General features: G+C 43.3%; 1 protein-coding gene across 2 annotated transcripts in view; it reads left to right on the plus strand.

Moving 5' to 3' along the window:
* Nucleotides 1–437: 437 nt before the first annotated feature.
* Nucleotides 438–17,198, plus strand: part of B4GALT6 (beta-1,4-galactosyltransferase 6) — a 65,765-nt gene continuing 49,004 nt past the window's right edge. For both annotated transcript variants that reach the window (XM_086372877.1, XM_086372878.1), the window contains exon 1: nt 438–572. In XM_086372877.1, coding sequence (XP_086229003.1) covers nt 458–572 — 115 coding nt within the window. In that variant the 5' untranslated portion in view covers nt 438–457. The remainder of the gene's footprint in view (nt 573–17,198) is intronic.

The following is a 17,198-nucleotide window of genomic DNA, read 5'->3' on the forward strand; positions in this document are numbered from 1 at the left end:
ACCCCGAGCGCGGGGGCTTCGCGACCTGGACCCCGGCGGGCGCAGGCAGCCGGAGCCGTGGGGGAGCAGCGCGTGCTGCAGTCGGCCGCCCTCTCCGCAGGGGCGCCGCGGCGCGCAGCCGGCGCCTCTCCCCACCTGCAGCCCCTCCTCCCGCCGCCACCGGGCGCGTAGAACGCCGCTCCTCGCCCTTCCACGGCCTCCTCGGGTCCTTTGGTCCCCGGACCCGGGCCCCGCGTCTGCTCCCTTCCCCCGCCCCGCATCCTCCCGGCCTCTCATTCATTCCGTCCACTCCTTCCTCTCTCCTCCTTTCCGCTTCCCCAGAGCCTCCCCGCGCGGCCCCGCTGCAGTCTCGGGGTGGTGGTGTTTTTTTAGCACATTCATGGAAGTTTAGGGCCTGGACGGTGCCCCCAAGTCCGGCCTGAGAGTGCAGCCCGAGCTGCCGGCCGGTAAGAGGAAGATGCCTGTGCTTAAGCGGATGATGCGGGTCTCCAATCGCTCGCTCCTCGCCTTCATCTTCTTCTTCTCCCTGTCCTCGTCTTGCCTCTACTTCATCTATGTGGCTCCGGGCATCGGTAAGCACCGAGGCACCCTCCCTTCCCACGGTAGCGGTAAAGGAAGTGTAGCATGTTACTTATGGGATTGGGAAGCTGTATGGTAGGACCGGGGCCCGGCAGAAAGCATTTTATTTCAAATGAGACGTGTCACATAACCCGCTTTGGGGCATGGTTTTGGCACGTGAGTTTTGTTAATGAACGTTTAACTAACTTAAAAGACTGCGTTAAATGGACAGAGCAAAATGAGGTATGATGGACCTCATTTTGATGGACCTGAGATACCCCTGGACGCTTTGTTGAGTATTCCTGACACTTTTATCCATTTAATATTGTTTTTAAGCTTAAAATTAGTGCTTAATTGTAATTTTATTCAAATACTCTCAGCTGTGTTAACTGGTTGTAAATACGATGGAGAAACCCACAGTAAGGAATGTGAGTTCAAGAATGTACTGGTGTAGTGTTCCAGGTCACTTTTTTAGAATGGGGTCAATGAACATTTGTGCCTCACTTCAGGAATTTTTAGGCGATGAGCTGTCTATTAAAAACAATGCTCCATTATTTCGTCTGCTTGGGTTGTTTTTCAAGCGTAGGTAGCTTCTGCTACCTGTCAGGATGAATTCTGAAATACATTATTAATTAAAAGAACGATTATGCAAAATAGCTTAAAATGTTAACTATTTAGTTTTTTGTTTGTTTGTTTCTGGTCCAAAACACACTTTTGTATAATCTGCTTGAATTACCTCTTTATTAAATATCCTAGTTTCTCAGCACCTTTGATTGAAAAGGTACCAATGTGGCATTCTCATAAGAAATAGACCATCACCAGACCTCATCAGGACTATTGAATTTCCTAAAAATCACTGTGACATTTCTTGATTAAAATTTCAGGTTCAAGTAAGATGTATAGGCTCAGAATGATACTTGAGAAGGCATAAATTGTTGAAACCTTGATAACCCAAGATAGAAGTTTGAGGTTAAAAGTTTGAAAAAAAAAAAAGTGAATATTTTAACATAGTATTTTCTTTTAATGCAGTTTTTTGTTTTTTTTTTTTTTTTGCTTTAGGCTAAATCAGACACCTCCTGAAGCCTGTAGCAGAAATGACAGTGGTAGCTCAGTGGATTCCAGAGTTGTTAGCCAAAATACTCAGCAGGCTTTTTCTTAAGATCCTCTGCCATTTTGGAAATCTTATCAATTAACTACTCATTCTACAGCAGTTTTTTTTACTTGTAGCTCTTTAAAGATTGGACATCATTGGGGGATGTTATCTGATATTTCAGCTTTGAGAGATTTTGGAGAAAAAAGGTTTTTTTTTGTAGTGAGCTAACAGTTTTGTTACTTTCTTGGTATTTTGAGTAACATTACAATTATGTTACTCAAAAAGCTAACCAAAGGCACTCAGAATTCCATTTTTCACTTCATAATCAGCCAGTTTTGGTTATTGTATTAATGTGTCGTGTATATATTCTTAAAGTTCTGTTGGTGTGAAATACTTAGACGTTTTCCTTATTTGCGTGCTGAATGTTGACCGTAGAACAGCTGCTGGTAAGTCGTGAAAATTTTGGCACTTGTCTTCTAGGCAACTAGATTGAAATTATTCTTGTGGGTCTTCTAATTTATTCTTAAAAAGATTGATTGAAACCAGTAAGAAGAATGAAAACCAAAACTTAATGTTAACGATTTGTTAAACTGACTCTCTTTCTCAAACTAGTATTACTTAGCAGCGGAAAAAAAAAAAAAAAGCCCGCTTATCTTTTAATCATTGAGAAGCAGTTTTCCAAAATTCAAATTTTTGTTTGAAAGCTCGGATTTTGTCATTGGTAACACATACTATCAGTTTTTCTGACAGTGTCAAGCTCATTTTGCTTGCTTTTTGGGAAAATGTAGGTCAAATACAGAAATCTAAATCACCATAGTTTTGCAGTCATACCTTTTTAAAAAAAAACAGCGATGTCACATTAAATTTTTTTTTTAGTTTATTTTTGGCTGTGTTGGATCTTCGTTGCTCTTCTGGCTTTTCTCTAGTTGAGGCGATTGGAGGCTACTTTTCACTGCGGTACACGAGCTTCTCATTGTGGTGGCTTCTCTTGTTTTGGAGCATGGGCTCTAGGGTGTGTGGGTTTTGGTAGTTGTGGTTTCTGGGCTCTAGAACACAGGCTCAATAGTTGTGACCCATGGGCTTAGTTGCTCCAAGACGTGGGATCTTATTGAACAAGGGATCAAACCCATGTCTCCTGCGTTGATAAGTGGATTCTTTACCACTGAGCCATCAGGTAGACTCTTCAGTTGTACCTTTGAGTAAAAATGATGTTCCACGAGAAAAATGTGGCTAGTTCAGCTCACAGTGCAATGATCTATTACACGGTTTGATTTTCAAGATAACCACGGTCCTTTGATGTGCTGCTGAAATGCCTTACGTGTGCTTCCCATTTCATCAGAGATTTCTTTTGTTTTTAATTAATTTTTATTAGAGTATAGTTGATTTACAATGTTGTGTTAGTTTCTGCTGTACAGCAAAGTGCATCAGTTACACATACACATATGTCCACTCTTTTTTAGAGTCTTTTCCCATACAGGTCATTACAGAGTATTGAGTCAAGTTCCCTGTGCTTCACAGTAGGTCCTTATTAGTTATCTAGTTGATATTGGGTTGGCCAAAACGGTCGTTGGGGCAAACCTGAAGGAACTTTTTGGCCAACCCAACAGATAGTCGTGTATATATGTCAATCCCCATCTCCCAATTTATCCCTCCTCCTTCCCTCTTGATAACCATAAGTTTGATTTCCTACTTCTGCATCACAGATATCTTATTAATGAGATATACCCCAAACTAAGTAGTTTCTTATAGCTAGTTTACATTAGATGTCCATAGACTCTTTTGGAAATAATTCCCATTGTAGCCTGGGTTAACATCTTGGAGCAGAATTTTCTTATGACTAAAATACATGTTGTATAAGAGAGCATTTTTTAATTGATCTGAAATGTTTCAAATCTCTTTTGTTAAAAAAATCTGTATGAGCTGTATCCACATCAACCTGTTTAGTAGCCATCAGTTGTATTTTCCTCAGTTTTCTGCCCAGAGACTCATTTTTCTTGTGTGCGTTCCCCCAGACAATCCTGTCATTTTACTGACTCTTGTTAGTCTCCATCCCCTGTGTTCCTCCCTCCCTCTCTAGTACCAGATATTAGTGCACGCGTGCTCATTTGCTCAGTTGTGTCCGACCCTTTGCGATTCTGTGGACTGTAGCCCACCAGGCTGTTCTGTCTATAGGATTTCCCAGGCAAGAGTACTGGAGTGGGTTGTCATTTCCTTCTCCAGGGGATCTTCCTGATCCAGGGATCAAACGCGTGTTGCTGCTTTGGCAGCAGATTCTTCACCACTGAGCCACCTGGGAAGCCCCTTTTTCCTTTGTGATTGCAAAATGATGAGCAAAGTTTCCCTCAAAGGTCTTGCCTTGGCTGAATTAAAACTGGAATTCCATTTAGCATGGAAATGTTTCCAATATAACAGAGCATTGTCATTTTCCTGCCATCAGAGGAGTAGGTGAAGTGACTTAGATTCATTCACCTAACATGAATAGAGCACCTTGGATGGGCTAGACTTTGAGGAAGACAGATGACTAAGACAGGCCACCTTCCCTCATGTGATGGGGTGAGTACCCTGCAAGGGCTGCAGCCAGTCCTCAGAAAGCACGCAATGGAGTGTGCAGGCTGGTGAAGGGTTTCCTGAGGAGGTGACAGATGGGATTTATCTGGACTGAGCAGAGGGATTCTAGTCAGAGGGAACAGCAGGAACAAAGGTAGGTTCCAGAAAGTAGGAATATTTCTGTCTGATACCACTTAAGGTGTGGGGTGGTGGATTGGCCAGATCTCCCCTGCTCAGCCTGGTGTTCTGGCTCTTTAGGTCCCTAAACTTCCTGGCTGAGAGTGACTGGCCTCGGTTTGCACAGGTTTATGAAAGCGGTTGAAAGAAAGAAGTTGACGTGCCTTGACTCAGTGGGGCAGTATTGTGGGGAAGATTGTTCAGCTGCCCTGGGAGTGGGGATTTCGCTGTCCATTTGACTCACCAGCCATCCTGACCTTTGCTTGACTTGCTGATAGGCTCTTTCATTCTTTAAGCAGAGGAAGAATCTGGTTGGATCACTTTGGTGTGAATTCCTGTGGGCCCTTCGAGGAATTTCTGGGCTCTGTGCCTCACTTGTGGGGTCTCAAGTGGGTGGATGCCTGGCTGGGACAGGTGGAGTTGTTGATGGGTGGGCGGGGCATGGAGGGTGTGTTGTGGGAGGGTGTGGCTTAGTAGGGCCTTGCTCAGAGCCTCCCTGACATTTCTGGCTGGTTTCTGTCACTTTGCTCAGAGAGTAGCTTGTTTGTTGCCCTGTAGGTTTCTCATCACAGCCTTTCACCCTCCTGGGGGTGAGCCTGATTGTGTTTTTTTTTTTTAGCTGTTACACTTTGCTTGGTATTTCACAGTTCCTCTTAGTTATTTTCCTCACCAAGTTCTCTGGTCACTGTGACTCCTTTTGAGGATTCTTTTGGTTGGGCCACATGTTGGGCATTTCTTTTTTGTGGGCCTCTCTTACTGGTCAGGCTTCCCAGGCTAATGTTTTTGTCTTGTGAGTAGCAGGAGACATCAGACATTCTGAAACTGGGAATGCTGGAATCCTTTGTTTAGAGCAGTTCTTCTAGCCTGGAGTACAGTTTATACAGGACAGAAGTACCAGGCGGGAAGTTATTTCAGTGGCTAAGGTGATAGAAGACTTGAACCTAATCAAGGCAGACTTGAAAAATGTGGACAGTGGAATTGAAGGAAAGGGAGATGCTTTAAGACAATGCTTGTATTGCGGCCTAGACACTTGTATTCTAGTGGGGTGAAGGGGCTGTAGAAAGGCAGGTGCTTTGAAGGGGTCATTTTGCTTTTAGAGAAATTGAGTTGGGATGCTTGTAGGATAGCGAGGAAGAACTTGTCAGCAGGTGGGCAGATGGGAAAAAGGGCTTAGAGCCCACGACAGAGGTCTAACAGGAGAGAGATGTCATCAGTGTATAGGTGAATGATATGTACGTTTTCGCCCTACACACCTGAGTTAATAAAACTAACTCATGCAAGTGACTCACTAAGTTAGTTACTCGTAAATATGGAACAATAGGTGTCAAATGGGAATATGATGGAGGCTCGAGTGTAGTTCGAGGGCTTCTCTCGTGGCTCAGCAGTAAAGAATCTGCCTGCAATGCAGGAGTTGCAGGTCATCTGGAGGAGGAAGTGACAACCACTCCTGGAAACTTACATGGACAGAGGAGCCTGGCAGGCTGCAGTCCACAGGGTCTTGAAAGAGTCAGACACCACTGAGTGACTAAACAAGTGTAGTTTGAAGGATTTCCCATGAGGCTCTGTTACCTTTTTCACTCCCTGGCCCCAAAAGGGGGTTGTGTGATTGACACTGTAAAAGTTCCAGTGGCCACCCAAGGAGAGCTTGTGGAGGCTGAAGACAAGGTAGCCAGGGATGAAATCCATCAGCTTAGGGTGAGTGAAGAAATAGAAACAGGAAAATGAAGGGAGAGAGGTACCATGAAAGTGAAGAGAGTTAGAGGCCTTTGCAAAAATGGATCCGTCAATAAGTAAAAATGATGATCAACAAGACAAGCATTGCAGTGGGCTATAATTCAGTAGGGTAAAGTCTGGAAGGAGAATCATGGATTTGGTAAGAAGGAACTCTGTGATGGCCGCTAAGGGACCTGTTTTTGTGCTGTTAGAGGGCATCAGTAAGACTGCCTGAGGTTGGATAGTATTAATAAAGTCAGATGAAATGGCTGATTTCCAGGAAAGTGGGATCAAAGGGATCTTATAAGATGGGAAGACCTGAGCTTATGCGGATGTTCAGGGAGTGAGGACATGCTTTAAAGATTTGAAGAAGGGAACAAATTATGACGTGATCTTGTTCAGTCGCTCAGTTGTGTCTGACTCCTTGCGACCCTGTGGACTGCAGCGCACCAGACTTTCCTGTCTATCAGTATCTCCCGGAGTTTGCTCAAGATAATGTTCAGTAAGTCGGTGATACCATCCAGTCCTCTCATCCTCTGTCGTTGCCTTCTGCCTTCACTCTTTCCTGGCCTTAGAGTCTTTTTTCAGTGAGTTGGCTCTTTGCATCAGGTGGCTGAAGTATTGGAGCTTCAGCTTCAGCATCAGTCCTTGCAGTGAATATTCAGGGTTGATTGCCTTTAGAATTGACTGATTTTATCTTGCCGTCCAAGGGACTCTCAAGCATCTTCTCCAGGACCACAGTTTGAAAGCATCAATTTACTCTTCCATACATGTTTGTCTGGTTCTGCACTGAACAGGATCCACATGGTCCCTGTTTTCATAGAGCTGAAGCATGCATGCTAAGTTGCTTCAGTTGTGTCCGACTCTTTGCGACCCCATGGACTGTAGCCCGCCAGGCTCCTCTGTCCATGGGATTCTCCAGGCAAGAGTACTGGAGTTGGTTGCCATGCCTTTCTCCAGGGGATCTTCCCGATGCAAAAATCGAATCCAAGGCTCTTATGTCTTCTGCATTGGCAGGCAGTTCTTTCCCATTAGTGCCACTTGGAAAGCCCCTCATAGAGCTCATAGCCAGTGGGAAATTCACATAGTTGGCAGAGTAACTATTCTAGGAGATTGTGCGAGTTTGCTGTGGAGGCACTGGCTGGGTGGATGAGTAGGGCACTAAACTAGTCTAGGCATCAGGGAGAACCTAAGGCCAGAAGCTTAGGTTATAGGTAATTAAAGGCTGATTCAGTTCAGTCGCTTAGTCGTGTCCGACTCTTTGCCATCCCATGAATTGTAGCACGCCAGGCCTCCCTGTCCACCAACTCCCAGAGTTCACCCAAACTCTTGTCCATCGAGTCGGTGATGCCATCCAGCCATCTCATCCTCTGTCATCCCCTTCTCCTCCTGCCCCCAATCCCTCCCCCATCAGAGTCTTTTCCAATGAGTCAACTCTTTGCATGAGGTGGCCAAAGTACTGGAGTTTCAGCTTTAGCATCATTCCTTCCAAAGAAATCCCAGGGCTGATCTCCTTTAGAATGGACTGGTTGGATCTCCTTGCAGTCCAAAGGACTCTCAAGAGTCTTCTCCAACACCACAGTTCAAAAGCATCAATTCTTCATTGCTCAGCCTTCTTCATAGTCCAGCTTTCACATCCATATATGACCACTGGAAAAACCATAGCCTTGACTAGATGGACCTTTGTTGGCAAAGTAATGTCTCTGCTTTTGAATATGCTATCTAGGTTGGTCATAACTTTCCTTCCAAGGAATAAAGCATCTTTTAATTTCATGGGTTAGGTAATTAAAGGCCTGGGGAAAAGTGCTTCAGGTAGGAATAGTATAGTTGAAGGTTAAGAAGTGGGAGAGAAGTGGAAAGTTTAAAAAATAACCAAAAAGGTAGAGGCTAAGGCATAAAAATTTTAGGGGAGCGTGGGTCAAAGCCAGAGACATAAATACAGACACCTGTAAGCTCGATTTGAGAACTTGGGCTTTAGCCTGAGAACAATGTCAAACCATTGAGTTTAGATTTTAAATACAGTGACGTGATCAGCTTCGCATTTTATAGGAATACTTACGCTATGTTGGTGTGGATGGATTAAGACAGCAGTTCTGGAATGAGGGATACCAAGTAGAGGGAGTAGGGTCAAGTGTATAAGGGAATTAAGTTTAGAGGTAGGAGAGTAGATAAAGATGCTCTTGATAGCAAAATTTGGATGCATATAGAGAGGGAGGCCGAGGACATTCATATCTGATAAGGTGGGTGTCTGAGCTGCTTAGAGGGGCTCTGTTCTTGTGAACAAATCTTAGTATAGAGTAACGTGTTTGCTCAACCAGCTTCAGAGATTTGTTTTCTGCCCTGGCACATACTGGAGGCTTAGTGAAGAGCTGTTGAGTGACTGAGTCTTTCCAATTAATCACTTCTCTTGGTGTGGCTGCTCTAGTTCCTTCTCTCCCCAGCCCACCCATCAGTATCATCCTGGTGTTGGATGTTAGACCCCTCGGGAGAATATGGAGGGGCTGGCAGGAGATGAGGAAGAGTGAAGATGCCAGGGTCCGTCAGTGTGTTGTCTGTTGTTTGGTCGCTGTGAGTCGTGTCTGACTCCTCCGTGACTCCGTGGAGGTTCATCTGTCCATGGGATTCTCCAGGAAAGAATACTGGAGTGAGTTTCCATTTCTTTCTCCAGGAGATCTTCCCAACTCAGGGACTGAACCCACGTCTCCTGAATTGGCAGGCGGATTCTTTATCACTGAGCCACCAGGGAATCACTTCCAAATTTAGGGGCTTAAAAAAACAAACGTGTTATCTCCTAGTTTCTGTGGCCAGGAATCTGGGTGTGATTTGGCTGGATGGCTCTGGTTCAGCCTACAGAGCGTAGGTCAGGGCTGTGGTTGGAGGCTCCACTGGGGAAGCATCCACTTCCAGGTTCAGCCGTGTGCATTCGGGCAGGATTCTGCCCCCTGAGGGTGGTTGCACTGAGAACCTCGGCTCTTTGCAGGTAGTTGGCTGGAGACCTCACTCAGTTCCTTGCCCCGGAGCCTCTCCACTGGGTATTTACAACCCCATCACTTTGGCCATATTGTCTTTGTCAGAAAAGAGTCATCTTGGGCCAGTGCACAGTCATCGGCTGGGGAGCCGTCTCAGAAATTGCTTACCTCCATCAGGTTGCCATTCTTTTATTATTTTATTTTTATTTTCTGGCCACCATTCTTGAGCCTATATGTTAACTCAGCTGTATTGTTGCAGCAGAAGTGAACCTCAATTCTATGACCTTGTGAGGAATCAGGTAGTTTTAAAGGGAAAATGAATTTATTGAAGTCTGACAGTGCTTCACACCATTCTCCATGTTAGTGTTTTATGAGTAAGTTTTCTTTTGTAATTGGCAGATAATTGCTTTACAATGTTGTGTTGGTTTCTGCCCTACAGCAGTGTGAGTCAGCCATAAGTGTACATGCGTCCCCTCCCTCTTGAACCTCCCTCCCTCCTCCCGCCCTGTCCCACCCCTCCTGGTTGTCGCAGAGCACCAGGTTGAGCTCCCTGTCACACAGCAACTTTCCACTCCTGTCTGTTTTACGTGTGGTAATGTATTTGTTTCAGTGCTGCTCTTTCAGTTCATCCCACCTTTCCTTCCCCTGCTGTATCCATTTCTGAGAGATTGTTCTAGAACTTGGATTTCCTAGGTCCTGCTTGGGCATTCCTGGCCAGTGGAGAGCCCCGCAGACCTTGTGTATTTCCAGTTTTCTCCCTCTGGCCCATTTCCCTCGCCACTTGAGACCAAACTGAGTGCTCTTGGACTGCCCTTGGCCAGTTCCATCAGAGCAGCCTGCCCCCAGCTCCTTCTCCCTTCTCTCCTTTCTCCTTTTTCTTCTGAATCATTTTTTCTTAATTCCCGAAAGACCCAGTGATTGAGTATATAAAAGATCTTTCTGTTTCTGCCTTTTCTCAGGATAATAACAGAATAATATATGGGTAATATTGTGATTAGTTGAAGAGTTGAAGATTGGGTCAGTTGAAGGTTAAAAGTAGGTTTGCTGAGAATACCTACAAGGCCATTAACATGCCACTGGGAAATCAAGAGTTTTACTCCAGTTATTATTAGGTATTTTTTCCTCATGTCTTAGACCCATCGGAGAATTTCAGGTAGCATTCCAATTTTATTTTTCTGTAGTGTGTATGTCCTACATTGGGCCAACTTGATTTGTTGTGTTTCATGGGCATACTTGTTTTTGGTTGTAGCAGAACTTAATGGTGTTTGGTTTAAGCCACAGCAAAAACCCTCCTCAGTTAAAAGTAGGCAAGAAAGGATGTTTATCCTTGTTTGTTGGTTTGAAAGTATGCTCTGGCTGTGGAAATCTTTGAAATTCATTTTCTATGCTCTGTCCCCTTCTCTCCTTGTTTTAGAGGCATTTTCCTTTCATGAATAAGTAAATTGAAATTATGAAATGTTTTATTTTTGGCTATGTGGCATGGCAAAATGTTGAGGAAAACATAACTTAGTGCTTTTAAATCTAAATTGTAATTAATTTTTTTTCCTCCAGAGGGTTAATAGATATGACTTTTTACTTACATTTTGGTTTTCATGATTAAATAGTCAAGTTAGTAAATGTCTTTGGCTCTCAATGCAGTCTTTATGTTGTATATTCTTTAAGGATGAAACATAGATTTTTCATTGTCTGAATGAATTGCGCATAAATTAGGAAGCTGTGTAAAAGAAGATGTATTTATACAAGTTAAACTGTGAAAGGAGACTTCTATTTTTTTACCTGTTATAAATGTTAGTAATGTTTAGAGAATTACTACAAGCAGTGGTTTTCAAACACGAAGGTGCTCAAGCCTTATTTAAGGCAACCCAGGTCTTATCATTAGAGAATCTAATTGGGATCCTGATTGATTTTTTAAAAAATTATTTATTTGGCTGCATTAGATCTTAGTTGTGTGCTGCTGCTGCTACTGCTAAGTCGCTTCGGTCATGTCTGACTCTGTGCGACCACATTGTTTCTTTATGAACCCACTGTGTGATTGAGCTATAGGTTGATCCTGAATTTGTTACTGTTTTTAATTATTAGATACATTGTAATTCACTTAATAGGATCAATATAAATAGTACATCATGAGAAATGCTGGGCTAGAAGAAGCACAAGCTGGAATCAAGATTGCTGGGAGAAATATCAATAACCTCAAATCTGCAGATGACACCACCCTCATGGCAGAAAGTGAAGAAGAACTAAAGAGCCTCTTGATGAAAGTGAAACAGGAGAGTGAAAAAGTTGGCTTAAAGCTCGACATTCAGAAAATGAAGATCATAGCATCTGGTCCCATCACTTCATGGCAAATAGATGGGGAAACAGTGAAAGACTTTATTTTTTGGGCTCCAAAATCACTGCAGATGGTGACTGCAGCCTTGAAATTAAGACACTTGCTCCTTGGAAGAAAAGTTATGACCAACCTAGACAGCATATTAAAAAGCAGAGACATTACTTTGCCAACAAAGGTCCGTCTAGTCAAGGCTATGGTTTTTCCAGTAGTCATGTATGGATGTGAGAATTGGACTATAAAGAAAGCTGAGCACCAAGAATTGATGCTTTTGAACTCTGGTGTTGGAGAAGACTCTTGAGAGTCCTTTGGACTGCAAGGAGATCCAACCAGTCCATCCTAAAGGAAATCAGTCCTGAATTTTCATTGGAAGGACTAAAACTGAAACTCCAATACTTTGGCCACCTGATGTGAAGAGCTGACTCATTTGAAAAGACCCTGATGCTGGGAAAGATTGAAGGTGGGAGAAGGGGACGACAGAGGATGAGATGGTTGGATTACATCACTGACTCCATGGACATGAGTTTGCGTGAACTCCAGGAGTTGGTGATGGACAGGGAGGCCAGGGGTGCTGCAGTCCATGGGGTCACAAAGAGTCGGACACGACTGAGCAACTGAACTGAACTGATGGCCCTACATGTTAGCCAGTGGAAATAATTTCAAAACAAAAGACTTATAAAAATCTCTTTATAACATGTTCATAGTTAAGCAGCTCTGTGAAGTTTGTCACTGTACATCACACCTTGATTGAAATATTATCTCTTTTTAAGTATTTGAGGCTTGCTAGTGTTAACAATTCTTTACTGAAATCATGTTTTATGTATTGCCTTCTTGGTAATTAAGTCAATGGCTCAGATATTATGACTTCTAATCATAGTGCAATGTCCAGCTTGACTTGGAGGAAGAGAACTCAGACTTCATTTTCATTTGTCTCAAGAGGACCGGTGGTAGAGAATTAAAAGATGCCTTGTTTTTTAATTTGAAAGTATGCTCTGGCTTTGGAAATCATTGAAATTGATTTTCCATGCTGTGTTCCCTTCTCTCCTGCTTGTTTTAGAGTCATTCTCCTTTTATGAATAAGTAAGTTGAGATTATGAACGGTATTTTAATTTTGAAAACACAGGGAAATTGTGGATAATTATAAAGCATATAGTTCACATAGGTCTCCCTTTTATGTCCTCTTCATTACAATAGCATTCTCAAGTTGGTAGTGGTTCATTTCATTCACTTTAAATGCATTCTGAAATCATTTATTTTCAGCAGATTTACAATGTTTCCTGGGTGTGTTTATTTATGGGTTCGTCCTTTAGTCTGTAATTTCATTAGGTAAGTTTCCTTACTGATTAGATTAAAAATGTAATTGCCTGCATTTTTCCTTTCCTGGTTCCCTCATTTCTGCCTGATTCTACTTTTCTCCCATGTGGTTTATGACTCTTGACTCTTTAGGCTTCAGTCACGCTTTAAAGAAGCCATATGTTTAAGTGAGTAACAATGAATTAACAAAGGACAGTGCTGAAAGCTGTCATGTGTTAGGTCATGTGTTCAGAGTCTAGTTTTTGAATTTTCAGCTAAGTTTAAACCAGGCTGAGCTGGTCATCTGGTTGTTGTAGAAGTAATTCCAATGTTTTAGGCAGTTTGCCCTTTCTTAGGATTTTGGTTTTTACAGAGGGGTCCCATGGCTCCTTAGCTGCTGATACTGCTTGGCAGTTGGTGGCTATTCAACACAAATTTATTGTAAATAAACACATGTCTCCACCTTGAACATCTTTAATAAGACTGTTAGAAAAAGTCATCCTCAAATAACTCAAAGCTGTTAAACTGCAGAGTGGAAGTGGTAAAAAAACACCTGTTGGAAAGAATTTTCTTGTTACTTTTTGGTGCCTACATCAGCAAAGCTTGAGCTGTTGGCTAAGATCTGAAATAGATCTGGGCTGTATGTGATCAGTGTATTCATGATTGCTTGATAAAATGGGATTCTGAGCACAGAATTCTTTCATTCTACTTATTAGTCTGTGATTTACTGGAAGGATGGGGAGGAGGATATTATAGGCTAGTAATTACTTGCTCTGCAGATTTTCTTGAGCCCATACTTGACTTTGAATTATTATCACCATGGTAGAAGAGTCTGTTTAAATAGTGCTTTGACATAAAGGGAATCATTTGTTTTGCAGCCTGGCAAAGCCTAGAAGTCTGTTATGTTTTGTTTTTAACTTAAGCAATGCTTTGGTTCTAGGCAAAGAATGAACTCTTTTTCATATGTCATCATCCTGGAGTTTATGGCATTATTATTAGAGATAATATATTTAGCTCTTACAGACTCAGACGAGTAATTTCTGGGAACTTGTTGAACAAGGGGCTAGATGTGGAAGGAAGAAAACTTACAGGCATGTGAAATAGATGTTTGAAAGGTTATTGTGAGTTCTTAGAAGTTCATAGAATACATGATTCAAGTGTCTGTGGTTACTGTCAAGGGATGTATATATGTAGCTGGGCTCTAAAGGCTGAACGCCAGAGAACTGATGCTTTCAAATTGTGGTGCTGGAGAAGACTCTTGAGAGTCTCTTGGACAGCAAGGAGATCAAACCAATCAATCCTAAGGGAAATCAACCCTGAATATTCATTGGAAGAACTGATGAAGTTCCAATGCTTTGGCTACTTGGTGTGAAGAGTCGACCGGAAGAAACCCTGATACTGGGAAAGATTGAAGGCAAAAGGAGAAGAGGGTAGCAGAGGTTGAGATGCTTAGACAGCATCTTTGACTCAACAGACATGAATTTGAGCAAACGGGGAGATAGTGAAGGATGGGGAGTGTGGTGGGCTGCAGTCCATGGGGTCACCAAGAGTTGGACATGACTTAGCGACTGAACAACAACAAAAATATGAAGTGGTTTGCTTTTTTCCATGTTGTTTATTTCATTATGTTGTTCTGTAGATTATATGGGAAACCATTTTCTCTCCTGTGACTTTGAAGTATTGCTACTGATATCCTCCTTGCATTGGTTGCAGTCTGTTAACCCCCTCTGTTGTCACTTCCCTCATAACTTTTTGCATTGAAGAGTTTTCTTTTTCTTAGTCTCTCTCTCTCCTGTAGGACTTCCAATCATTGCTTCTACCAGATTGCTGCCTCAGAGTCACTTAGAGCAGTCCTTGAATCTTGAGTTTTTAAAATTCTACCTGTGTAACTTCTGTTGTTTTTTGATCTCTTTTTAAAAATATTTATCTGCCTGCGTCAGGTCTTGGTTGCAGCATGTGGGGTCTTTGCATCATGTGAGATCTTTCATTGCAGTGCAATGTGGTGACAGTGAAAGATAAGTCGCTTAGTCATCTCCAACTCTTAGCGACCCCATGGACTGTAGCCCACCAGGCCCCTCCTTCCATGGCATTTTCCAGGCAAGAGTATTTGAGTGGGTTGCCATTTCCTTCTCCAGGGATCTTCCCGGCCCAGGGATCGAACCTGGGTCTCCTGCATTGCAGGCAGATGCTTTACCATCTGAGCCAGTTGTGGCTTGTAGTGCAATTCAGTAGCTGCTGCACGTGGGCTCAGTGGTTATGGTGCACGGGCTTAGTTACTCTGAGGCATGTGGGATCTTCCCAGACCAGGGATTGAACCCATGTCCCTGCATTGGAGGGTGAATTCTTAACCACTTGACCACCAGGGAAGTCAGTTTTCTGGTCTTACAATGCGGAAAGTTGTGCCTGTATCCTGAGATGGTATATTTGTTTCCTAGGGCTGAGATACAAATTACTGCAGTCTGAGTGGCTTAAAGCAGGAATGCATTCCCTCAGGTTCGTTGGCCAGAAGTTCAAAATCAAGGAGTCGGCAGAGCTGTGCAGCCTCTGAAAGCTCTGAAAGACCCTCCGCTGTCTCTAGCTTTGGGTACCTGTTGGCAGTCCTTGGCTTCCTAGGCTGCTTTCTGGCCACTCTAATCTGCCTTCGTCCTCACTTTCTCGTGCGTGTGTGTGTGTGTGTGTGTGTGTATAGAAGTCTCACTCTGCCTTTCTCTTGTGTGTGCACTTTCATTGGATTTAGGCCCAACCCAGATAATCCAGGATGATCTCCTCATCTCGAGATCCTTAACTTAATCACATCTACAAAGACTCCTTTTCCAAATAAGATAACCTTTGCAGGTTCTGGGAATTAGGATGTGCACACATCTTTTGGGGGGTCTCTGTTCAACCTGCTACAGAAGAATTAAATGAAGTGTAATACATAGCATTTAGCTCAGTGCCTGATGAATGGAGGTACTCAATTCATGTTAATTCATTTCCCTTCTCTTTAGAAACCCACGCCCTCCAACATTCCACACCCTGGGATGATTTCTGAGTTACTACTACTTCTTTTTTTAATGTTGAGAATGATGTAGTTAACTGGTCATAGGGAAGTACTTAAAAAAATTATTTATTTTAGTTGTTGCATGTGAACTCTCGGTTGTGGCATGTGGGAACTAGTTCCCTGACCAGGGATCAAACCCAGGTCCCCTGCATTGGAAACACAGAGTCTTAGCCACTGGCCCACCAGAGAAGTCCCCGTTAATGTTACTTCTCATCTGTCCTCTCCTCGCCTTTCTGTTTCTTCACACCGTTTTCCTACTGGGACCGTTACAACGTACTGTCCATTGCTGCCGGCGCCCTCAAGTTGGATGGCTTATCCCGAGTGTCCTCTGCAGCTGTGCCTCCCAGAGCCTCTGCTTGTGCCGTCCCATCGGTGGAGACGTTCTTCTCCCTCTTTCCTCTTACTCACTTAGAGCCTTCACTTTAAAGTCCTTCTTTCCTTGCTCTACTCAGGTCATGCTGAGGTCCCTCCTGCCCAAGGAAACGCCCCTTGACCTGCTCTCACTTCCCTGTTCTGACACCAGACTGCTTTCACTCTGTCCACTCAACTCTCTACTAATTTCTTTTTTTCCCCATTATTTGGGTGAAACTGCTCTCTTGAAAGTTGACCAGGATCTAATAGCACTTTTGTTTATTTGTTTTAAAAAACATTTGTTTATTTGGCTGCATCGGGTCTTAGTTGTGGCATCTGGGATCTTCAATCTTTGTTGCAGCGTGTAGGAACTAGTTCCTTGACCAGGGATTGAACCCAGGCGCCCCTGCATTGGGAGAGCAGAATCTTAGTACTGGACCACCAGGGAAGTCCCTCTAATATTATTTTAAAGGGCTGACTGGGATGGTGATGAAGAGTTGGGTTGCTGGAGCTATCTGCTGGGGGTGAATCCGACTTCCACCACTTGCTAATAAATTACTGTATGACCTTGAGCAAATCACTTAACTCCATTTTCCTTATCTGTAAAATGGGAATATTACTACCTACCTTACAGGGTTGTCAATTAGTTTATATAAAGAACTTCTAGAAAATCCCATGGATGGAGGAGCCTGGTGGGCTGCAGTCCATGGGGTCGAGAAGAGTCAGACGTGACTGAGCGACTTCACTTTCACTTTTCACTTTCATGCATTGGAGAAGGAAATGGCCACCCACTCCAGTGTTCTTGCCTGGAGAATCCTGGGGATGGGGGAGCCTGGTGGGCTGCCGTCTATGGGGTCGTACAGAGTCGGACATGACTGAAGTGACTTAGCAGCAGCAGCAGCAAAGCTACCCATTAGAGTAAGTGCTAGGTATTAGCTTTTCATTTTTAAGCTTTTTTCTTTTTTCCTTATTGTCTGTCTTCTTCTCCTCTGTATTGACATTTGTCATGGTTGACCATTCCCTTTTTCGTTTGTCCAGTGGCTTCTTCACCATGTTTCAGCTCAGATTCATTCATCTTGAGGTCTTTTAGTTTTATATCTTCTATTTGCGGTCTGAACTCCACCTTCTTAT

Source organism: Bos grunniens, chromosome 24 (assembly GCF_055505025.1).
Source record: "Bos grunniens cultivar Pamir isolate PY7600 chromosome 24, Bosgru_T2T1.0, whole genome shotgun sequence".
Classification (NCBI taxonomy): Eukaryota; Metazoa; Chordata; class Mammalia; order Artiodactyla; family Bovidae; genus Bos; species Bos grunniens.